The following is a 26306-nucleotide window of genomic DNA, read 5'->3' on the forward strand; positions in this document are numbered from 1 at the left end:
TGTGCACGTTTCCTGCCGTATTTCCAAGGAAAATCTCTTATATATTGTCATCAACTATGTTACACTTTTCACTTTATTGGTTCTATAACTAATCTTCCCTATAAAAATAATATGACTAAATGTAAGCTTTCATGATGCAATCCTCACTTGGCTGTGATTCTTGAATTTCCTACTAGAATGCAAAATCCATGAGTACTTTGATCAAAGATATGTAGCTCTGATCGTGTTAGGAATAATTAGAATGTCTGTTAAGAACAATTAATGCTACTGTTTTGATACGATTTGTGGAAAAAAGACAAAATAAATCAAGCAAATGCATGAGGCTTTAGGTGAATATGTGAATTCCATTTCCAAAATTATGTTTGTGAACTAGACCATCACAGGCTTCCATATAGGGATTTTTTTTCTGCACTAGGAGTCCTTAATCTTATCCTTGATGTTGTTGTGCAATATTTTTCCAAAGATTCTAGAAACTTCCACATACAGTGGTACCTCTAGTTATGAATACCCCTCCTTACGAATTTTTCGATATGACCAGCTCCAGCCCCAAAAATTTACCTCGACATGCGAACTCCGCCTCTACTTACGAACCGGATCTGCGGCCATTTTCCCTGCTGCCACGTGGTCACGGCTTCCTGTGGGCGAGATCGTGGTAGCAAGGAGACGTTCGGTGAGGCTTGTGGTGTGTTTTGTGGCATTTGGAAGGTTTTTGTGGCGTTTGGAAGGTTTTTGAGGTTTAAAAATAAAATGCATATGTTTCAGAACTGTTTAGCCATATTTACATTGAACCTTATGGGGGAAATTTACCTCGGGGTGCGACCAAATTCGGAGGGCGGATTAGCCGTATTTACATTGAACCTTATGGGGAAATTTGCCTCGTGGTGCGACCAAATTCAGAGGGCGGAACGGATTAACCGTATTTACATTGAACCTTATGGGAAACTTTACCTCGACTTGAGACCAACTCGAGTTGCAACCAGAGTCACGGAACGGATTAAGTTCGTAACTAGAGGTACCATTGTATATGCTCATTGAAACAAGTGTCATCCTTGTTCAAGCCCAAATATTCCTTCCTTTCAATATGTCGCTGAGCCCACGAAAATTAAGAAAATTGCAGGTAACATACAAAGGCATGCAACAAAGCATTACTGGGCAGCTTTTGACTGAGAAGGTCATAAATTTTAAAACAGCCTGTGCTTTTCATCATAAAGAGCAACAAGCAGTAGAAGAACATGTTTACGGTCTTCCATCTTCTGTCATGCGGGTGGGGGGGGGTGCATTTCTACCCTTCTGTTCTAGCTTGTGCACTTTATGTCTTCACAGCCTGACACCCATCAAATAAAATAAATAAATAATTGTGGCATTTATCCAACAGACCAGCAGGCATTTGTTTTAGATGGCAGAAGCTCGCTTGTTCTCCTGAGCTGGCAGAATTCAGTTTTGAATGAGCAGTGATAGGCTTTGCTTTGATCTATTGGAAGCTGACTTACTGTTAATTGGCATCATTCACACAGAGAGACGTAAGACATCACAATTCTTAACATGAGGGTGAAGGTGTCCTTGAGTTTTCAGAAGAGGGAAGCTGAGCGTATTTACTTCCTGGAACAGAGACTGACTAAACCAGATACCAAAATTCCTATAATGGAGTTTTATTATCATCCTTAGTGATCAATTTGGGGCATTAGGTTCCCTACTATAGGCCTTAAGAGTACTGTCTTTCATTTTCCAGTCCAGTTTCTACAAAGAACAACTGCTTTGCATTTGAGAAGGCATTCAATAGACATTTGGGCTCCTGACTCCTGACATTCATTTGAAAAAAAGCTTTGCTTTATGGTTATTTTCTTCTTTAATCACACTGCCAAATACCCACTCTAAAGTACACTTAAAAATTCATTGTGAAACTATTCACAAAGAAGCACGATGCTATTATGGAGGGTATGAAAATAAATGAATAAATAAAGACTTTAGTTTTGTGTTTTATGCACAAAGGTTTAATATTTGGCAACTCCAGAAACAGGGCACATTCCTGTATGTTACCTGGAGAGATGCTACTGGTAGTCCAGTGTTTTTCAACTTTAGCAACCTCCAGATGTCTGAACTTCTCAGATTGTCCATGCTGGAGTAAATGACCCTGTATTAGGCAAGTCAACAGCCCAGTGCAGTATAGGGTAATTTACAATAGAGTTCCACTAATTCAGCTTCCTATTTAGTAAGATAAAGGAGTGGGTTGGAGGCATTCTCTCTCACCACCACCATCACCACCCAGCAAAAGAATATTCTCTAGCTTTGATCATGAGGCTTCACTGGGACAATGGGGGAACTTCAAAAAGAGATTAATTGATGGGGTCAGTTTAGCTTTAAGCAAATCCAACTTCCACTTTCCCCAGCCAAATGCATCATGAAAATAGCTGAGTGAAGTATTACTATCCCGTGCTTTTCTTATGATCAAAATGAAGTCCTACACTGATCCTATGAAAATTGGCCCTCTCTAGATGGAAAACTGTAAAAATCACCAGCAGAACATAAACTCAGCAAATCCCAGCTGTGTGCTGCTGGCCCACACTGCTGCTACTGATTAAGATAAAGAATGTGCAAATCATTCATGTCATGGGAACACAAATCCTCTGATACAAACTTAATGTCTGAGCTGAGTGCCTCACCATACTTAATGATAGGGCCAGCTATGTTTCCCACACCAGCAGAATTGGTCTGTCTTTCTCAAGATCTGGAAGAATAGCATTGCCTAAAAAAATGGGGAAAGCCACTTTGTTTAGCTCTTAAAGCTTCTTGCTGAATTAGCAGAGACTGTTCCTCCAAATGATACCAAAATGCCCATTTATTACTAATATCCCTTATCCAAGAACAGAAGATTATTTTTCACATCTGCTCATTTCTCTAAGAACAAGTGTCACTGCATCAAGCCACCTGGATCCTTGTTCAAAGCAGAAAATTGCATTCCTCCAATGTCCATTATGAACAGGATGAGCGATTTACTAGGGTTATGAAAATCTTCAAAGGGATGCTTTGGTTTGCAAGGTATTTGATTGAACCACCCCTTCAAAATGCTTCTCTGAAACAAAGCGCTGCTCCACTCCCAATCAGTAACAGTATCTTCATCACTTGCACTCTGTATTCACCGAAATCAGAGTTTGCAAGGCAGAACTACCTGCTAAGGAAAGTGGGCTCCCTCTCAACAAAAAGTCAAGGCATCATGCTGTGTCCAGTGTGAGACTTCTTAGAGACACAGCATGAGATGCCTCCAGAAGATCTAGATCTCATCTAGATCACCTGCCTGTGATCTACATTCCCTACTGCTCCCACCTATGGACCTTGGGAAGACAGACTCTCAACAGGAAGACATGGAGCCAGCTGAATGCAAATTTCTGAAGACATCAAAGGTGTGGAATGTTACTCCATCTCTGGGTGCTAAGGTGACTCACTGAATATATGTGTGCTCATGGCAATCAATCTCTAGGGATTTAATATCTAATGGTGAAGAACTTACACCAGAAAAGAGTTGCCCCAGCTACAAAAGGTCTAAGCCTTAGCTTTTGACTTCAGCTCCCCAAGCTAACAAAGCAATTAATCAATATCTACCTTTAAGCATTTATAAACCTGTGCCTCCCCACCCCCTGCCAAGAAACCTATTTCTTTAGGCTTAGAGCTGATGTTCTGAAATGGCTTTGTGGGATCAGAGGCTTACACAAAAGAAGAAAAAAGTTGATTTTCTTCATCCATTTGTGCTATTCATAAAAGTACATATAAGCTTCAGGAAGAGAACATTTTGTGGGATGCCACAATGTCACGTGCTCTGGCTGATAGTTACATGATCTAAAAATAAGTAATCTATATTCCTCTTAACCTCTGTGCCTCTTCACTGCCTCAGTGAACTGTGCCTTAGTACAAGATAGTAGCTGTTGGCGTTGATGAATGCTCTTGGGAAGACAAACTTATTAGAAAGAAGTCAGTAAATATGACAAAAAGATATAACACCATTTAAGGCATGCTTCTTCACCTAACAATTGACATAGTGACAGATGATATATAGGGAAATACAGGGGAAAAAATGTTAGGTACATTATTCTGGTTTTTCTATCACCACAAACTTCCTTACTTTCTAGTTGTTTACATGCTTTAAATGAATCAACACTATCATGTGTCTTCTAAACCAGTAAATGCAATATTAGGGTGCATCCAGAATGACAGTTTCCAAAATGCGCAAAATAATAGTTAATTATATATTCTGCGTTGGTACAATTCCACCTTGAATATTGTGTTGAGTTCTAAGGACCATGTTTTTAAAAAGATTTTTTTAAAAAAGGTTCACAGAAGGCTAATAAGGATAACTAGAGGCCTAGATACTAGGTCCTGTGGGGAAAAAAAGACAAAATTGTGCATATTTAGCCTTGAGATAAAACAAGGATGGGGGTTGCGTGTGATAGCACTTGAAGGTATATCCCACATTTCAAGCTCAAGACAATATGTAGAATAATACAGGACATGAAATAATGGCTCAAGTGGAAGAAGGCAGATTCCTGAACATGACAAAAAGCTTCCTTATAATAAAAGCAGTTTGACAGTGGAACCAATTATCCAGAGAGGTAATGGGCTCTCTTTCAGACCGAGCCATCAGTCCAGGATACTTTCAGTTCAATTCTTGCTCTGAACCAGAGGTTGGATTCAAAGGTCTGAAGGCCCCCATCCAAACCTCTATGTTTCCATGTTATGGCTTAGTGTGGCATGGGAACAAGGGTACAGTATCAGCCTGTGAGTTGCTAGTGCATCTTTACACAGATGTGTTTATCTTAACTCTGGATTTGATGGACAACTCTCCTGCTACACCAGGTTGCTAACTCAATAAGCATCCTGCTGTGGTCACTGGTAATATTCTCTTCTCAAAGTAGAGTCCCTTTTCAAAGGAGCTTCAGCGCTGCACTTCATCTGCCCAAACAAATTAAAGAAGCTGAGTCAATGGATATTTCTCGTACAATAACTCTCCTTGTTTCTTGGGGCTTTCCCCCCCATTCCTCCTCCCCCCCCCCCAATTTGGCTTATCTTTATTGCTTTTAGCTACTTCCTAAAATCATAACAATTGAATTAAAGTTCTAAACATGTACTATAGTCTGTAGTCCTGCCCATCTGGTCTGCCTCCCATCACCTGATCCTCATGGGGATGAATTTCATTTACTTTACATTTTAATACAAGCTCAGTTCATTTACACATTCCAAAGTAATAATGTAAGATAATTATCCTCCAGTTTTCACACTAATTTTGTGATGCAGTTCTACAGTAAAAATCATCATACATAAATGTGTATGTTAAAAAAAAAATACAGGTGTGAATTATAGGGAATTGTGTACATTGGGGAAAGGCTTTGTAACAGAATGCATCGCAAATAAAATGTGCATCAATTTTCATGCAGAACGTTGGAAAAAACAACACTTTACTAACATATTTAGAAATAGAATGGAATTCCCTGATGCTTGAGAACATGTGATCATCACAGAAAGTAACAGACTTGTCTGTCCCTCTTGGAACCTGACCCAATCTGGGCATCATCCAGATGTGTTAGAGATCAACTGGGCATTGCTGAAAATTCTGGGAGTTAAAATGCTCACATCTGGAGGGCAAGTAGTCTGGAGAAAGGTGCTTCAAACATAATTTGTATGCGGAACAGCAAGTCTCAGAACAAAGTATCTGCATTTAATTAGGAGAGACAGAGAAAAAAAAAGTTTCTTCTGTATGCGTGTGATATCTGTATTTAAAAAAAGGTGTATTCTTGCAACCAGCAGTTTCTTCCAGTTGGGATCCTATGTTCAATATGAAAACGTTAAAGATAATTAGGGAGGAAATTCATCCCTAGTGAAATTTGTAACATCCTTGTAACATGTTAAATATTCCACCCACCCCCCAACGCCCATAGACACATCTAAAAATATGTTGCACAATATTATAAATGGCAATATATCATTATTTGTATGATTTATTATATTTTTTTCAAACCAGAAAGCCAAATAACCATTTCCTATCAGAAGAGTTCAATAGTTAATATATGGTGGGAATTTGCACTAAAATCTAGTTTACAATTTACGGTTTGACAGGTGAGGAAGTGGAATCAATCATACAGCAAATCTTCTTAAAGTGTGGTTACATTAGATATTGAATTTTTAATTAAATATAAAGGCTATTGTGTGCAAGTGTTTTTATTCAGATATACCAAAGGTCAAGATTCTCCTTTAGGAATGTGTATTCCAGTGGACGTACAAAGCTCCTATGCTCATCATGAATTTCCAGCTCTTTTTTTTTTTTAAATGGAAGAACTGAACTGAGGAAGCATTTTTACACAGAGTATATGAAGCTTACAGTAAGTTAGGCACTCTTAACAGTGTGTGCTGGAAAAGAAATGGGACCATACTGTGCATTTAGTGTTCACTATACTTTGCACTGTCTGAAGATTCATTGCAGATTCCTGACAACTCCAGACAAAGATATGGAATGCATGTAATGAAAGGGGTGTCTGTGTGTGTGTGTGTGTGTGTGTGTGTGTGTATTCCTGCTTTCCTGGTACATATACAGTAAGAAAACGTGCAAAAAGGCTTCCTTTGTGGCAGTCAAATAAAAAATATTCGATTGGGACATAGTCCTCTTTTTCCCGCCTAATCACTGAATTTTCTAATAGCACCGTATAATAATAGTTTAAAAAAGTAAAAATAGCCTTATGCCCCTTTTCTACTTAAAGGAAAAGAAGAGCAAGCTTGCAGAGGTTCTACACGAAAGAACAGAATCAATTCTGTTTAAGCAGAGGGCCTGTTTGTTCAGAGGAGCATCCATTCTCATATTTCCATTTTTCCATGTGGGCCTTGCACATTAAATTCTACAACAAAGGCAAGATTGTTACATAAAGTATACAATATTTTACTTCTTATTGCCTGAAAGATGAGACAAGGAAACATACGGATGCAACTGCACTAGACATAGCAGTACACGTTTTAAATATGTGATAAACAACAATAAAGAATGAAATCATCGCATCTTATGCCAATAGAGATAGATTAAGTAGGATTTTTTCCCCTGAAATTGACTAAGAGGGAACCCATTTTAACATTAGGCAGCAATACTATAACTTTGCAATACTTATAGTTATTTTTCCCCAAGTTTAACAGCCTTATATCATATTAAATGCTAGTATTTTTATATAAATATTTGAGAACTGGAATTCAATGTAAATTGTACCAATGCAGGTTCTCTTTAAAATATTAACTTCACCTTAAGTAATAAACATAACATGTCAGGTGGATATCCCATACCCTGCTCTATAGCCACCTAAGTCTAGTTTGCATTATCATTTTCCTCCCATACCTTTTCTTTTCTCTTCTTGGGTAGGATTGTAGGAGAAGAGAGTCTATGGTATTCCAAAAATCAGAAGGAATTTGGTAGTCTCTTCAGATGACAAGAGCAGCAGCTCACAAAAACTTATTTATTATTTATGAAATGGATTTAGATGGCTGGTCATCTCGTGAATCCAATTCTAGGTGGCTAACAACTCATTAAAACATAAAAAAAAAAACTACCATTAGCAAAGAATTTAAAAAAAAAAGATTATGGAAGATAAACTCAAACAAAAAAATCAACAGGCCATCTAACTTCCCAACCCCCAGACCCTGAAGCACATCAAGGTCTCCAGTGCTTTAAGAAGGACTGCAAGGTCAGGGTCAATCTGATCTCCAGGGGTATGCCTTGTTTGTAAGCTTGAAAAGGTGCTACCAGACTCCTTCTGATTTAGGGGTGGAAGATACTGTGAATTTCTCTTCTTAAAAGTTTAGCCTGTACATGGAAACTTTCTTTTCTATCTTATTCGGTATATGTGGAATGGGTGAGAAACTGCTCTTTCATCACGCCAAGAAGATCACCAGCTTTGAAATGAACCAACCTAGCCTAAGTTTGTAAAACAAACAACAACCAAACAACCCTGCATTAAGCTACTCTGATAGTGACAATGTCTTTCTACAAAATACTCTAAAAATAAATAACATTTTTCCCCCCCACTGTGAAGCACACAAAGCAATCCATTTTATCGAGAAATGCAGGGAGTATAAAGAACTTTACCATTGTCTATTTAAAGTGTATATGCATAACTGTTATTGCTCCTTTTTTCAGTATGAATAAGGAATGGGACGAATGGACCACAGATATTGTGAACATAAATAAATTAAGGGGATGAATCAGTTAAGGACAATGAAGCTACAAGCAAGGGAAGAGAATGAAAGGTTTATCTCAGTTACCACCATTCACACAGAGTGGTGGTGAATATCACTTTTTCCCCCTTTCTTTTAGCCAAAAAAAAAAAAAACATTATAGAATAGCTAAAGCACAATGTTCTAAAGTCTCTTTCTCTCTCTTTTTTTTCCTTTCCTTTGCATTCCTTTCAATTGTGAGTGTTCTTGCCCTGAATACCTTTCAGTAGGGCAGCTTGAACAGTTCAGGCCACTTCGAAAACCCCTCTGGAGATCAGACGATAAAATTCTTCAGCAATCAGGGAGGGAAGACAAAGGGCTTTCTCGTGCTATGCCCATATTTCCATGTTTGCTGGCTTAACATCATTCTGTACGACTTCAGTACTTAACAGTCGATGCGAAGACGTTCAGAGCTGGCAAACAGAGAAACAGCATGAGAAAAGCCCTTGCCTTAACCAACACATCTCCCCTCATTATTTTAAATACTAGTTTGTTGAATATCAGCTGCCGGGAGACCTGGCCCCACCATTAGGTAGAGTGAGCTGTCTGCCTCAGGCAATTGTCATGCAATGAGAGCAAATCATTCATTTCTTGATTTTTTTTATTGTCAGCGACTGGCTTGTGAACTCATATTCTGCCCGATGTGCTCAGTTTATTGGGCTGAAACAGGGCACTTTAGAGGTGAATCTGTGTAGCTCAGGGTTGAACTGTGGAGTCCTTGGGGTTCCCTGAGCGTGGTTCTTTTCTTGCAAACATTTCATTACCCAGCTAGGTAACGTCTTCAGTGCTAGAATGGCATGGGGTTTGCTCTAAACCCTAACCCTAACTCTAACCCTAACAGAGAGCAAACCCCATGCCATTCTAGCACTGAAGATGTTACCAAGCCGGGTAATGAAACATTTGCGAGAAAAGAATCAAGCCCAAGGACTCCATAGTGCACTTTGGCTTAGACAGAGGTGTGTGTGGGAGGGATCATTCCTTGTCTGTAAATTTTCTGGGGCCATCTCCCACATCTAAATATTGGCCAGAATAAAGTAGAGGTTGGGGATAGTTCAGTTTATATTAATACTGTCCCAAATCTGTCCACCAAGTTCCCCAAAGTTTTACTCCTATGCACGAGTACTTTGTTTTTCTATCTCATTCTCACAGGGTTAAAAGATTTGGAACAATTTTTTTGGGAGGGGGAGCTGTGGGGGCATGGTGCTGATGATGATTATGCTATCCCTCCGTCACTAATTTTGGAGGTGTTTTGTCATGACTCTTCCCTTGGAATCTGCTAGGGCAGTGTTGTGCAAACTTGGCCACTTTAAGATGAGTGGACTTCAACTCCCAGAATTCCCCCAGCCAGCCATGGGAGTTGAAGTCCACTCATCTTAAAGTGGCCAAGTTTGGACAACACTGTGCTAGGGTATCAGAAGCCCAGGGCACTCTCCATTGCTGTGGAGATGATTAAACCACCATAACACGCCCCTTAGCTACCCCATAAATGATGTAAGTTGAAGAACCTTATAACCCATCCATGAGAAAGTCACTGGTTTTTTTTGTGTTTAAAAGCAAAACAATGAAAATGGTGGGAAAATACAGAAGGAATGTTTGGCACAGTACTACTTATTATAAAATAAGTAGCTGGGAGTGGGAGGGGGAATCAATTGAGCAAATTAGCGAAGTATGGAGAAAAGCAATTGAGCTCCTATAGCTAAAAGACAACATTGGGCATTCACAGAGGATTCAGAAGGTTCCACTCAACAGAACAATTATCCATGTAAACTGCCCTAGCAGGATATAAGGTATACCACAAACTTCAACATCCATTTCTTCTCCTCCCAGGATCTTTGGAAAATACTGTAGTTGCTGCATCTTCTACTGAATAGCTAGAATTCCCAGAATTCATTGGGAAAAGCAATGACCGGTAAAGTGAATTACTTAAAAAAAAACAAAAAAACCAACAATATGGGTTTGTTAGACATACATGTCCCCAGGGAACTGCATCACTTAACTTAAGTCAGCCTATTCCGCTAGACTCTGCTGCATGAAGTACAGCAGGTTCCAGGTTTTGTAAATATAATTTTCACATCATTATAAGATATTACACACCCAAGGGATCCCTTCTCTGCTTCAGAACCCCTTCTGATCCTTTGGTTTTATTGAAATTCTCTAAAGTCAAGGAACCTAGAAAGAATTTATTTGTTTACAAGCGATGTTACTACCACCAGATGACGATGCTTCACTCTCTTCCTGAGTTTTTTTTTTTTTTTTTAGACTCCTTATATTGAGACATAACATGAGGATACAGCCTGGGAAAAGAAGGGATGTGCATAGAGAAAGATTGAAACAAACAGTGGAATCAACATAAAGGTTTCTGGCTTAATTATTGCAGCTTTACTGGAAAATGCAATAGTCAAGAATGGTGAAAAATATGTATAAAAGAAGGAGGATTTAAAAAAAAACTGAAGTTTATACCTTAGAGGGTATATTTTTGCTATCAAGGACCAGAATCAACAGCACAACCATATATAATAAACAGGACTGGGATTTTCCTGGTTGCCAAATCTTGGGAGACATCTTAAATGTTGATGCCTACTCTACAGCTTCAAGCAAATTTTAGTCGTACACTTAGAATGTTGGTTTGGGACCATCTGCATTACACAGAAATTGGCCACTCTTATAACACTACTTTGGACCTGAAATTCTAGTTTTAATTGTAAGAAAGTACAGTCATCCTATTCTAAAGGTTAAGAAGGCCATAATTGTAACTTCCTTCAACATTTGCTACATTGCCAAATGGACAGATGCAGACAAAAAGGTAAGCAAAATTCAAGAACTTAATTCCTAGCTGGAACAGTTTTAGGTAATAAATGTTTACCTCCTCCCGTGAAAGATCAAATCTGATTTCATCTTGTTCTCCCGAGTGACAAACCTGCACCCCCGTAAAAATGAGATTTTGGCTTCTTTAAAAGTGACAGTCTCCCTGCAATGATAGGAGCGTCTGTGTTCATATCTGAAAGCTTCTAACACAATATTACTTTCTGCAATGACTATTTAGAGCTGTGCTTCTACTGTATTATCAAACAAAGCAGCATGTTAACAAGTGGTCATTCTCTTTTCTTTATCCTAACCTGCAAATCAGAGCTACAATTTAGCCCATACGCAGACAAGAGTATGAATTTTACAAGTGTGTTTGTTTCTAAAAGCTGGATTTATGATTACCCCACACACCCCCAAGATTAATTTCAGGGTTGTTTCATTCTGTTGATTGTGGCAGGCCCCTAGCTTTTAGGAATCGACCCAGCAGTGTAAATTTCTAGTCTTGTAAATGACACTCAATCCCTTCAGAGTTACATTGGGAGGGATAACATTTGGTCTGCTTCTGAGAGACCTTGAGGAACCGATCCAACTAAATGAAGTGAGTCTGCAATTCCAGACTCCATTAGCATTAAGAACCACTTATGAGATCTTACACAGCTTTACTGTGTTCCACCTGGCCCAGATTCCTTAGATCTCAAGCAAACCATGCTAGCATGGACCAGACTGTAACCTCTCTTTTGTTCTGCAGATCTGCTCTATATGCTATGCAAAGCAAGAAGTGCCACACTGCCATCTGCAGACAAGAGTTACCCCCTAACATGCACATTCAGTAATCAAATGTTCCTTGTAGCCAAGAGTACCTTCATTTCTTCCTTTTAGTACTGATGCGTCAGAAATTGTTGACTTCTCAGTGCTTTAGCCAAGCATGAATGTTCAGGTTTTAAAATACATATTTTTTTAATATATATATATTACATTCTAAGGGCAGAATGTAATAAAAAGAAGAAAATAAAGCAGGAGGGAAGGGGACGAAGCAGAGAGAAAGATGTAAAGCAAAAGTTGGCATTACCTGTCTGGTGTGAACAGAGCCAGGAGCCTTGAATCCTCCCTGACAGCTGCATTCAGAGACACTGTATGGGTCCGAGCTACTGGAAGAACACTTGGAGAGGGAATCACATCCCACCACAAAAGTGTTATCCAGAGGCAGTTCCTGTATGACATGGTGTTTCTTCGGTGGTACTGGAGTCTCAGGTTTAATTTGAAATGTGGGCTGTGGAGTGGCAGACTTGTAGTGCTTTGCTAAATCTGGACTGTCAGGTTTAAAGGTGGTTGGTGTGGTGGCCCAGTTATATTTTCCCATAGTCTGTTCTTCTAGCTCTACAGGAATGTCCAATGTGCCATTGATGTGTTCATGGCCAGGATCATCAGGCTTAGATTCTTCAATTGTCACAAAATTTAGAAGAAGACTTTTTGGAGAGCGCTTCTTCTTCTTCTTCTTCTTCTTGATCTGACGGTTTTCTTGATTTGGAGAAACCCACTCGCCACTCTGCTTGCTTTTCTGGACAACTTTGTGCCTGGGTGTTTGGCGACAACGAACCAGAGCTGTCACAAAAATGACCAAGATCACCGTCATGGTGCCTGCAATAATGGCAATGATGATTTTGACATAGTCATTGGTTTGTGGGGTAATGTCTCCATCACCAACATTTTGGCCAACTGGTGTTTCCATGTTTCGGCGCACCAACTCTTGGACATATGATCCATTGGTGACTGTTTCATTCACAAATAAATGTACTAATGCTATGGTATACAAGGATTCAGGCTGCCCTAAATCATTGACTTTGATTACTAGTCTGTGTAATCCATGATCTGCTGATATGACTTTCTCTTTCAAAGTGACATTGCCTGTTAACTGATCAATCATAAACAATCCCCGCGAATTCCCACCGATAATGCTGTAGCGGAGTTCAGCGTTCATTCCAGTGTCGTTGTCAACAGCAAACACCTTTGTCACTACAGAGCCAGGGCTGGTAGACATTGGAACCAAGTCATATGAGTAGTTTGTTGAAGGAATGACAAAAACAGGCCTGTTGTCATTCACATCCACTACATTGATAGTCACTTTAGCTGTTGACGTGCGTGGTAGCCGGCCCCCATCCACTGCTTTCACCTGAAAAGTGTAAGATCCTTGCTGTTCCCTGTCAAAAGTAATATTAGGCCTTATGACTCCAGTGAGAGGATCAATAATGAAATTATCTTTGCCATTTAATATAGACAAGGTCACTACTGCATTTTCTCCAGAGTCTGCATCAGTCACAGTGATCAGTCCAACCGTTCCATACATGGGTAGATTTTCTGGCACATAAAAGTTATACTCGTTGTGTGTGAAAGCAGGACTGTTGTCATTTTGGTCCAAAACTGAAACCGTCACAGTAGCATTGGTTTGCAAAGGTGGCATACCATTATCTTTAGCCAGCACTGTGAATGAATACCGATCCTGTTTTTCTCTATCCAGCTTTCTCACTGCTGTCAGAATGCCTGTACGACGATCCAGGTTGAAAATTGGAGGTGCATCCAATCCCAGCATGTAGCTGATCTCAGCGTTGCGGCTACTATCTGCATCTGTAGCACTTATCTTGGTCAGCTGGGTTCCAGGAGCATTATTCTCAGGAATAGAGAGCCCGATCACAGGCTGGGTGAACACTGGGGCGTTGTCATTTTCATCTTTGATTTTGATGAGGAGCATGGCAGACTGGTTCAAGGGTGGTTTTCCTGAATCCGAAGCCACTATTTTTATGGCGTATTCTCGGGTGGCCTCATAATCTAGGAAGGTGGCTGTTTCCAGCAGAAACTGATTATCAAACACTGGCTTTAACCTGAACGGTACATCGTGGTCTGTGAAGCAAGTCACTTTGCCATTAAGATCCGCATCTTTATCCATTACAGTAATCAGGGCAATTTTCGTATTGAGTGGTGCTTTCTCTGACAATAACACAGTCCCATTCACTGGATTGATAATGTACCTTGTGTCTATTGATGGAATGTTATCATTAATGTCTGTGACATTGACTGTTACTGTGGCTCTTGAGGGTGTTGAACTGCCGTCACTTGCTAAAACTGTTAATTTGTGTACTGGAGATTCCTCCCGGTCCAATGGCTCCTTGACGGTTATAAGACCCGTGGTGTTATCTATGGCAAACAGTCTTTTGGCCAAATTGGAGATCTGGCTGCTAAAATAGAAGTGAATCTGGGCATTTGACCCCAAGTCAGCATCTGTGGCATGAAGCTGAGAAACAGAGGTGCCCACTGCTGCATTTTCAGGAACACTGACTTCAATATCATTCTCCTTGAATACTGGACGGTTGTCATTAACATCAGTGACAGTGACCTGGAGGATGGCAGTGCTGGATCGTGGAGGGTTTCCACCATCTTCCACTTTAATCTTCATCACATAGGTGTCCTTCTGCTCCCTATCAAGGATTTGTTGCACTATCAACTGGGGCCACTTGTCTCCCTCCGGTGTTTCAATTATATCAAGTCCAAATACATTTTGACCCTAGAAGCCATAGAAAGAGAGAAGGGAATATATTATTGCACAGATCTGTTATAAACAGAACATACTTTTTTTTTTTTTCCTGAAAGATATCCATGTGCATTTTTCCATACATATTTTTATGCTTTGGTGTGACACCTCTAAAGAAGATGCAGTTCTATGCACTTGTGACCTTGGAAATAAATCCCACTTAATTCAATGGGTCATCTTGTTTAGTCAACCTGGCTATGAAACGATCTAACAAGAAATTACAGGTTATTGTCCTTTGAATTAAATAAATTCTTAACTTTCAATATACTCAAGAATGTTGTGACATTAGCTACATATACAATGGCCTGATATTCATTCATGAGTCATATATGGGCTTGACGTTGTGTGGTTATTCCTGTTTAGAAATGTCACAGGAAGCAGGAAGCTAATACACACCTCCTCCACCATCCCTACCACCAAATGGCCTGACACTCATCGGTATCTTTTCTAAAGGATAATTTGCAGGGATTTCCAAAGTTTACAAAATGGTGATAATTGGGAACCAACATGCTTACACAAATGGTAACAATAAATAGCCAATAGTGTTTTTGTGATAAAAATGTCTGTGAGATAAGGAGGGTTTTGTTTACTGGATATAGACAATTCTGAAAATAAGGTTCAAGGATGCTTTAAATTATATTCAGCAAGGAAAAAAAAGAAACCAATTCAGACTTTTTTTTTTTTCCATATGATGGCATTTGGTGAAAATGCAAAAAGAAGCATGTGATGGATATGCATGTTGATGACATGACAAGCATAGCTTGTGGTTACCTATATGCCAGCTAGTTCTTTCCCATCCTATCATGGGCTTATCAACAAATATTTATTTATTTGTTGAAATTTATAGAGCTGTCCATCTCAGTATAGTGACTCTGGATGGTTAACAACAGATATAAATGCCATACAACTAACATCTGCCACTTGACTTCTTTGAGACTTCTCCATCATCAACCTATGACTCCCACCCTCACCAACCAAAGACAAAAACTAAAATAATCAGCTATTTCCTTGGGGTTTGTTCCTTTGGTTGGTGGTAGCTGGAAGTTGAGAAGCATTAAACAAGACAGCTGTTTGCAATAAATCATGTTCACAACTAACCATAAGCTATGTCCATCATGTCATCCAAGCATGGACTACATGTCTTTTGAGTGATATGTTCCTCCTGTCTACACCTTACACATCTACTTCTTTACCATCTTTGTTAAAGAAGAAACAGTGATATGTTAAGAGTAATGGAAACATATACAATAACAGAGAACAGATGACCACCTCATTTCATAGTATAGATACTAATGGGTTTTTCAGGGGGAGGGGATCCCCTTTTATCTAAGCTTTACCTTAGTAGATGTACAGCAAAAAGCTTTAAAATGGTAGCCCAATATTTAACACAATGAGACTGGCCTCCCAGCAACCCAGCTGGTTATAGCAAGTGGCAGAACCTAACTACACTTGGCTGATGTTTAAAAAGCTGAGCAGCATCAGACATAAGCAGTCTCTGGATGAAAGTCTGCCAGGAGATACCAAGGCTGTAGGCTAGACAAGCAAGTTGAAAAGAACAGAAGCAATAATTCTGTATTGTTGCCAAGAAAAAACCTAGTCAGGTCCATAAGGTCACCAGGAGTCAAGCTTGACTTGAGGGAGACTTTATCTTTTTAACCTTTTTAACCATGTCCTTAAGCTTAGTAGCTAGATTTTGAAATGCTCTCACCCCAAAGCAGCTTTTTCAGCACTTTTCAACTTTTTAAATGTTCCCTAACTCTTTTCCAAGTCCAAAGCCTAATGACGTGACACATCTTTAAGTTGGAAGAACTTGTGGATGGATGAATATGAGACTCCAGGCAATACAGCTGTCCTCAGTCAACCAGTACAGCTGCTTTGTATATCTAACATCTGACTGCCAGCTATTTTGTTGAACATGATTCCTCCAGTCATTGAATATTCTTTGTCATTAAATATTTGCTATATTCATGGAGTGCCCTATTTAAAAAGTACAAATTCCCCACAACTTTTGGTGTGAAGCAAAAATGGCCAAATGACAACTGAAACATGTAGGATTGTTATAAGCAAAACATGATAAAGACAGGTGTCTTTGTTTTTTTTATAATCATGCCTTTCATGGCTGCATTCCCAATACTACAAATAATGCAACCCTTATAAATGCACGGTGAGTGATAAGCAACCAGCCATAGGTTTTGTTGCGCATGGGATGGTATGTCCTTGTTACAATAAAGCAAACATGTAGGAATAGAAACAAATTCTGCCTACAGCATACAAGAACAAGATTTTGGTAGAACTAGTGGGGAATAAAAGAATTTCACTTCCAGATGGGCATATAAACCTGGGAATGTTGAATCCTCCTCCTCCCCCCCTTTTTTTTTTCTGGAAAGGGAAGGGAAGGGAAGGGAAGGGAAGGGAAGGGAAGGGAAGGAAGGAAGGAAGGAAGGAAGGAAGGAAGGAAGGAAGGAAGGAAGGAAGGAAGGAAGGAAGGAAGGAAGGAAGGAAGGAAGGAAGGAAGGAAGGAAGGAAGGGCGAGCAAACACTTCCCCTAAGGAGGATGAAGTGATTAGCATTTATGGTAGCATCTCTTTGAGTGATGGAAAATGGTGCAGACTGGCACCAAAAGGAACAGTGCCTGTTCTGCATTACCACAAATGAAAAAAAGAGTGATAATGGAGAAACACCAAAGAGAGAGGTGAAAACATGAAACATTCCCTGTCATTCCCTGGTGCAATGCAACCCTGTAGTCCAGAGCAGAGAGGCCCACGGTTCTGTAGTCTACAGTGTAACAAACTCATTGGGCATTTTCACATGTGAGGCTTGAGGCGATTTAAGCCCCTTTCCCACTGCCACCATTTCCACGTCCTAAATACCTAGAAACAGTTTCCAACTGGCTCGCAACTGTCCTCCCTGCTGCCAGCTTCAACATGCAGAGAATGAACCTGAGGCAGTCAACATGTCCTTCAGCTGACCCAAAGGAGGGTGCAAGAACAGCATCCAAACCATGCCCCCACCCCGGATCTGTTTTGTTTGGCGTGTAAAATATCAGAGCGTTCACAAACCTGAAGTTACCGATGCACCATTCCTCTGCTCTATTTATTAAACAGAAGAAGAATGACAGCATCAAGCCACAGCAGCTTAGTATCTGTGTGAAGGGTGGTTGGTTCATCAAGAGTCTGTGCCACGGTAAAGTGGTCCATCCCCAAACTACGCAGAGTATCAGCACACCTACCGTAGTGTAAAACAGGATCACTATGTACTTGTTGGACAGTACTTCAGCCAGGTACAGGTCAAAACAACAAGACACTGGGTGATCCCACAGTTGCAATGACCATGCTTGGAGGTAGCTATAGCGAGAAGATCTAACTCTACCACAATGGCAAAAGATTACAAGGCCCTTGGGTCAAGCTTGGTTCTTAGTGGCTGTCTTCTTCTGCAGCGGTTCAGAAGTGACTTTTTTGTGATGGGATGGGATGTTTTATGACATGGAATTCTCAGGCTGTCTCCCCTCCCAATACTGACCAGGTCTGACCCTGCTTATCTTCCAAGATCAGCCAGGATTGGTTAGCTGCTGCCACCTGCTGAAAATGCCCCAAATGTCAAACTTAGTATATTAAATATGAGAGTTAATGTATTAATTCTTCCAGATCATATATTAAATGAGTAATTATCTGTTACAAGTAACCCTTAAGTGGCTTGATTTAAAGCTGCCATTTGGTCCTCTGCTTTCAACTCTTTCATCTCCAAGATAAAACCATATCTAAATTTATCAAATTTTTGATCCTATCCAGCCCTTATTGCCTCTTTCCTGTCCACACTTCCACTAATTTGCCTCTCTCTCTTACCTTTTGCTGAATTTTGATTGTTAATCCCACTGTAAGGGCTTTTTTATGGTCAGGCAGCTTACACCAAAGGCCACGTATAAAGGAATAACCTGCTGTCTTTAGTCAACCATGTCTTTAAAGATGTCTCAGCTGCTTTACTTAAAAGTAATCCCAGCCATTTCAAAAGGACGTGTGCTACACTAAACGGTTTGAAAATTGTGGGCATATTTTTTGTCTGTTTTTTATTTGCTTGCAAAGCTCCTGAATTATGAGTGGCGGTGTTTTGTTTTGCTAGTACAATTGGAAAGGAAAAAAGAAAGAAAGAAACATTACAGAAGTGGGAGAGATAGCTTCCATACACTTCTTTATTTGTATGCAATCTGACAGTCATGCATTGATTATTCTGTTTTTAGCTTTGCAACTACAACACAGAGAATTTAATTCATGCAGAGACTCTCCATTTTGTTTTTCTTCAACACATACAGTACATATGAGAGCTGGGTTTTTTTTTTTAAAAAAAAAAAAGATCAGAGAAAGCAAGATACTTGCCCTCATTGCTTCAAAGTTCTAAAGTGGGAGGGGAGACTCAGGGTGCAAATCCCCCCCCCTTTTTTTTTTTTTGCACAGGGGAGCAGGAGAAAAAATTCAGTTTAAGAGAGGGGAAATTATTTAAGTCACTCTATTAGTTCACAGCAGCAAATGTGTATAAGCATGTGACAGCAAGAGTGTGTCAGTGTATAATGGCAAACATGCAAAAGAGCAGGCAAATAGAAAAAAAATAAAGAAATAAAGTGGGATTCAGCATGCTTTTCCCCCCTGTCCTATGCAGGAAGGCAAAACATATATTCCACACTTGACCTTTCAGTATCACAGTCAAGATGGCTCCAATATTCCATTTAGATTTCTTTTAAGGAAAAGAAAATACTGCCTGAATAACAAAAGATGTGAAAGGATATCAACAGATATTGCTAAAGATGAGTTTTGCAATCTTGATGTGACAATGGTTGACTAATGCATCTCAGTCTTCCTGAACAGAATATATATTGATACTTTGATGGCTGCTAGAGTAAGTAACAATCAGTACAGATGAAGGAGACATCACACCACAGATGCATCACCTGAAATATAATTATTTTCAGGGAGGACCTATTCAAGCCATCAAATAATGAATTTTCAGGTGACATTTAGTGATGTATATGCAGGTATCAAAAAGCTCTAATACTAGATGTCATGCAGAACCAAAAACTTAATTTACTACTGAGAGTCTTTGAAGACGTTACATAACACGTTGACTTATTGATATAGGCACTTACCTTCACCCCTTCAAATTGATATAAACATTTTATTCATTTTAAAATCATGTTTCAACACCCACACTTTCAGATTCAGTATTTTGAAAAGTGCCCAGGCCCTTTCAAGAGACAATTATTTGATCACATTGAAATAATAAAAGGGGGAGTGAGTATCTGAGTGTGGGTGTGTAATTACCTGTTCATTTGTATTGGATCCAAAGGTCCTTTTCGGAGCTGTTTTGGGCTGCCATGTAAATACAAAAATGAGAAAGTATCTCTTTAAACGTTTCAAAAGGAATCAGTTTTTTAAGGAAAAAAAACATTCTCAATCCAATAAAACTTTTAAAATTATTCCTTTATTCCTATACAACTATGCTGCTGAAATGTAAAAGAAAATATTCAATATTCAGCACCTCCCTGGTATAGAGACATGTGCAATACTGGTGGTAGAGCAACCCAAGATCTTGAAATACAGAGTAAACTTGGATTTTTAAAAAATGCACAGGATCCAACAATAAAGCCAGTTCAAACATGCAATATAGACATAGTCTACATTCTCATCATTCTTCTTTGCACCTGCAAATTCCCATCTCTTAGAATCTAAAAATCTAAGATTGCTTTTCCCCACTGACCACCAATAAGAAAGACTTTTTGTTGAATATTAGCCAATTACCTTGCACTTGCTTGTTGCAACTGGGTGAGTTGCAAATGTCCTACAACTCTCCTACTTTTATAAGCAATGCAAAATGTTTGTTGGGCTGCCAAAACAGAAAATAATGCCAGGAACAGAGAAAGAGAAAGAACAGGAAGCCTTGCTAGAGAGTTCCCACACCTCCAACATACTTTTAACATAACTGATGCTTCCCGATGCAAAACTGTGCCGAATTCTCTAAGTAACAGATCAGCTATTCATTCTAATACAGGATAATAAGAGTAAAGTGTAAACTCAAAATAAGATAAGGATGGTCGAGAGGAAAAGCTCAGTTTTCATTCAAGAGTAGTACAATTCAAATGGCTGGTTACATCAGGACTGTTTGAGAATACAAGCTGTTTAAAATTGTCAAGCCTTGCATCACATATATTGTAATAGGTCTAATAGATTAGATGGACCATTAAAATTACTGAAGCAAACCTAGCTTTTGATGCATGCAATTATGTAGTCAGCCTTTAGCAGGAAAAACTGAAAACAATGACCATGGTATATGGTGTACCATGTGGTCCTGGAGAAGACTCTTGAGAGTCCCCTGGACTGCTAGGTGGTCAAACCAGTCAATCTTGAAGGAAATCAACCCTGATTGCTCATTGGAAGGGTCGATAATGAAGCTCAAGCTCAGATACTTTGGTCACCTAATGCGAAGAGAGATCTCTTTGGAGAAGACCCTGATGCTGGGAAAGATGGAAGGCAAAAGGAGAAGAGGACGGCAGAGGATGAGATGGTTAGATAGCATCACTGAAGCAATGAGCATGAGACTGAGCAAACTCAGGGAGGCAGTGAAGGACAGGAAGGCCTGGCGCAATATGGTTCATGGGGACATGAAGAGTCGGACACGACTTAGTGACTAAACAACAACAATTTCTTGGGCTACAAATCTACAGTTATACAATTTGATTTCCTTTTAAAAGCACTATTAAATGTCACTGTATCATGCAATGAACTGCCCAAGTGTAGAACCTGCAGAGATCACCGGATTAAGCTGTAGTATTTTGAGATCACATAACTCAACAACCCTCCTTCCAAATGGACAACACCAGTTTTCAAAATGTCTGGCATCCTGTGAAGTTTGGACTAGCTGGTAGACTGCACCAAACTCTGCATGCAAACTGTAACACACAGTAGTCGAAATCCAGTTAAGTGGCCTTTAGACATTGATTTTAATCAGCTTAAGCACTTTATACTCTGTGTTAGATGGAGAACAAGATCTTTATCTAATAATGTCATTAAGTCTGCAAGCCAATGAGTCTGAATAAGTCCCATCAATCTTTGTGGAAATTTCTTTTCAGCTCAGCATGCTGAAAATGCATGCCCTATACTTGAAGGAAAGGGAGTCTATGCATCCATAGACTGGCTTTGCACATGGCAGTAAACCACGGCTTGCACACCATAACTGCATTTACCTAACATGCTAAGTCCAAGCCAATCACATAATGATTTTCGTGGGATATGAGTTACAGTGATCTATGACAACAATTCTGAGAGATCAGTTTTGTCAAGACACAACCCAGAGGACAATATATATTTTATTCTCTACAGCAGGGTTTCACATTAAACTTTCCCTTCTCTTTGTCTCTCTCCTTTTTTTTTTAATTAAGGGTCTCAAAATGGTATTAAAATCATTAGAAACTCAAGTTTCAACTTACGCCTTCTCCATTAAAACCATACCACTGGGCTCAATTTTATCTGCATTCTAAATGTTTAAGGATGAAAAGATGAAAGGAGGAGGAAGACAATAAAGAATTTGTTGAGCAAGAGGAAAGCAAACCAACAATTTCATGATTTCGACAATAATCGATTTCTGCTGGATTCCTCCTTCTGCACTATATTGCATGCCCTTTCCAAGAGACCTAACTTTTAAGAGCAACATTTAAAATGAGAAATCCTGATTCCATGAACTGCAGCATTTAGAGTTTATTGATCGAATGATCGATCGATTCATTTTTTCTGTACACTTGGTATTCCTACACGGATGCAAAACTTGCCTAGACAACCACAGTATTTTTTGTGGTTCTGTCCAAATATTTTGCTTTATTAAGGCCAGGTGTCCAGACAAGGACCATCTTTATTTCTAAGAATGACTCTAGATCCATAAATAATCAAAGAAAATTGGTGGCTCTAACGTTTGGAAGTACAGCCACCTGTCAGAAGCAGGGGGGAGGTCAATTGGCATTGGGAAAAAGCATGGGGGGGGGGTTAGATAAGACATTGGGGAAATATAACAGTTTGCCTTCTAATAAAACAAAGTTGGGACATAAATAAATCAATCCATCAGTTGTGGTTTTGCAACAGGCTACACCTATAATAGCAGCCATCCTGAGAATGGGCAATCTTCCCCAACAGGACTTGCAAAATAGATACCCATGTTTGGGGAATCTTGATATATATATATATTCCATTTCAACGGAACTCCACAATGATTCAAGAGCACAATCAAAGAGCAGACTCCAAACCATGGTTAAATTTCCCAATTTCATTGATAGAAGAGAAGAAACATTGGTACTGTCTTTCACACACTTTCCATTTTGTTAACAACCCACTTCTTATTTTTTAGAGTTACCCCAAACAGTGTAAATCTAAAGATGCTCAGAACTACATGAGTATAAATGTTAGGGCTATCTGAGATCTGGATTCAAAGGGCAAAATGTGCATGGAGGTGCACATAGCAGTTCAGAAATGCCTGAAAGAAGCTGGCTCTTTCCCACAAAGTTGCCACAAATCTTAGGAACTTGCTTTAAGGTATTCCCAACAGGTACCCTGCAAATCAAATGTTGTCCTACAGATATGGATATATGCAGGATCCCAATAAATGTTTTATCAATAATAAAGGGCCCAAATCCTTCATCAACTGTGATGTACCCAGTAAGTAGCCAGATTTCCATAAATTCTGAAATATAAGGCCACAGACTCTCATTAACTACCATATCAGGGACACAGGCAATGGTTATCTGAGGAAATAGATCTATAATACTAAATGAAATTGGCTTCTTCCTAACAGGAAACCAATGTGTATACAAGTTAACCATTTCATTCTGTTATTAAGTAATAATTAAATGAGAATAATGAAAATCTGTAGAGGTCATTCCTTAATTTCTGCTTGATCCACTTCACAAAGTCCGTGGAGGAATTAAAAGTTGAAAAGGGATGAAGAATTAAAGGAGCTAATTCTTCTTCCCATCACACACTATTAGCTCTGTAGAGAGACATTTATATAAACCACAGAAAACAGGAGACTGATTCTATATTTGAAAGACAGATTAGAATATCAGTTATGACTGTGCTTTGCTCTAAATATGGCAGTTTCTGTACAGCCTGAAGGAAGATTCCAGAAACATCAACTTTCATTGGGGGAGGGGGGGGGCGGGATTGTATTTTCCACTTTTACATTGCTATTGTGATAAAAGCTAACAGGAAAATATTTGCTGTTGTATAATATGCTCATCCCACAGCCACAGAATTGAAGTGCTATTAGCACATAAAAGTTTATCTCAGGACTGTTGATTCTGCAGCCAAGGGGCCAAAGTCTGATATTTAAAAAAAATAAATAATGGTGGTAGGATACCCCTGTTTGTGACTTTCACATAAAGGGAGGCAGGATGATGTTCTTTATGCTGGTCTGTGACCATAATAAAGATCTGATTTGATTTGATTTGATTTGATTTGATTTGATTTGATTTGATTTGATTTGATTTGATTCAGGACGATGTAAGTAATGTGGTTGTCTCATATCTGATGAGGTACCCTCAACAAACAAAATGTCAGGGCCTAGCCCCAAAATTAGTAACATTAAGTAGATCCCTGAGTGTAGTGCTTTGGAAATGGACCAGTGGGAGAACCTTCTCTTTCCATGCCAATCTCAAACCATAAATGGAGAGTCTAGACCACAGGCCTGGCACTACTATCAGAAGGTTTGAGGCTACCGTCAGAATATCTAATGAGGATAAAAACTTAAATGAGTGTTCTTGCTTGGCTGCTGATTAATCTTCAAAAACCATCTGCTCTCATGTTATTCACTGTACTTCGTTAGATTTTTATCCTATGTTTTCCCCAAGAGCTCAAAGTAGTGTGTGTGTGTGTGTGTGTGTGTGTGTGTGTGTGGTATTTATGCTCTGTTTTATATTCACAATCTCTGATAGTGACTGGCCTAAATTTGAACATAACCTCTGTCATTCAATGGGTAAAGTAATACCTCTAGATTCCACGACATGAATACTAATGAGCATCTTTGGACCCCAAATGTCAACATTGCACAACTTTTACAACCATAAATAACTTCACCTCTTAATTAGTAAAGAGTAAGTCTAAGTACTCCAGTAGTAATGTATGGCTGTGAGAGCTGGACCATAAAGAAGACTGAACGCCGAAGAATTGATGCCTTTGAACTGTGGTGCTGGAGAAGACTCTTAAGAGTCCCCTGGACTGCTAGGAGGTCAAACCAGTCAATCTTGAAGGAAATCAACCCTGATTGCTCATTGGAAGGATTGATAATGAAGCTCAAGCTCAGATACTTTGGTCACCTAATGCGAAGAGAGGACTCTTTGGAGAAGACCCTGATGCCGGGAAAGATTGAAGGCAAAAGGAGAAGAGGACGGCAGAGGATGAGATGGTTAGATAGCATCACTGAAGCAATGAGCATGGAACTGAGCAAACTCAGGGAGGCAGTGAAGGACAGGAAGGCCTGGCGCGATGTGGTTCATGGGGTCACGAAGAGTCAGACACAACTTAACGACTGAACAACAACAACAAAGTCTAAGTACACTGTGTGAGATTGAAAACTATGAGAACAGGAAGCTAATTCATCCTGTTGCATTTTAAGCCCTGAATAGGTGATAGCAATAGCTACCCAGAGCTATTCTCAGAAGCTAAGCAGGGTCTACTGTGGTTAGTATTTGGTTGGGAGACTTATTGGGAATTCTTGGACTACAGGTTAAACTTAGAAGCAAAGAAAAAAAAATCCTGGAAGAGGTCAATAGGAAATCATTTTCATAATACCACCAGGAAAACTGCATAGATACAGTCACCGGGAGTTGAGTTCAAGGGTATCTTGAGTGCTATGTTTTAAAGCAATGTGTTTTAAAAAGATCACCATGCAAGAGGTGATGTTATGTTCATAAAAGGGAGTGGCTTCTCCTAGCTTTCCAATATTAATTTCAAAAAGCTTTAGTCCTCACTGCTTTGAGGGACTTCTAGAAAACGCCTCCCAGTTGAAATTTAAAAGTAAGAGAAAAAGTTGAGACATAGGTACCCACACACCAGAATTGGTTTTGCCCAGCCTCTTTTCTATTCCATCCCTCAGACTTCCATCTTGGAAGACTGGAGGCTACTATCCTAAACACAATTACTACAGTGTAATTCCATAATTCTGAATCTGGACACCTCAGATTCCTACATAAAGACTTTCCAAAGTCATTGAAGTCAACTGCAAAGTCATATAAGAGCAAAATGTTGGTGTTACAGTAGATTTATAACATTAGACAACTGTGATTACGCTGCATTTTTTTCCTTGACTGTATTAAATTTAGTGGGATGCGCTTCTTGAAAAGCAAAGCAAAGTATGCTGAGTAAATGTCGTTTGGGAAAGGGTGTAAGTATCATCTGCTCCTCCATGAGATCTGCAAACTCTAGATGTTTATGTGGTGGAAAAAGAATCCATTTGTTTGGCTCTCCCCAGTGCTAAATGGTAATTTGCAAAAGAGTTCTTTTACATTCTGGAAGGCAACACTTCCTCTAACAGGTATGCAAACAGAAGAAAAGCAAAGATAAACCACATGTTTCAAAATCGCTCTCTGTATATGTATGCGGAGGGGAGGGTTAACAAAGTCTGTCTATATAAAGTACCAAGAAACAGCATTTATTGT

General features: G+C 39.4%; 1 protein-coding gene across 4 annotated transcripts in view; it reads right to left on the reverse strand.

Moving 5' to 3' along the window:
* The window catches only part of PCDH11X (protocadherin 11 X-linked), a 552416-nt gene that overhangs the window by 417540 nt on the left and 108570 nt on the right, over positions 1 to 26306 (reverse strand). The window contains exons 3-5 of one of the 4 annotated variants that reach the window (XM_088151588.1): positions 19933 to 19980; positions 12110 to 14596; positions 1349 to 4941 (exon numbers count right to left, since the gene is read on the reverse strand). In XM_088151588.1, the coding sequence (XP_088007714.1) occupies positions 4876 to 4941; positions 12110 to 14596; positions 19933 to 19980 (2601 nt within the window). In that variant the 3' untranslated portion in view covers positions 1349 to 4875. Of the gene's footprint in view, positions 1 to 1348; positions 4942 to 6503; positions 8649 to 12109; positions 14597 to 19932; positions 19981 to 26306 lie in introns of those variants that run through there. The other 3 variants (XM_025164006.2, XM_088151586.1, XM_088151587.1) reach the window with 3 other exon arrangements.

The sequence above is a fragment of the Python bivittatus genome, unplaced genomic scaffold, assembly GCF_059951505.1.
Source record: "Python bivittatus isolate LINGU-HERP-01145 unplaced genomic scaffold, Pbiv_v1 ctg000670_np1212, whole genome shotgun sequence".
Lineage (NCBI taxonomy): Eukaryota > Metazoa > Chordata > Lepidosauria > Squamata > Pythonidae > Python > Python bivittatus.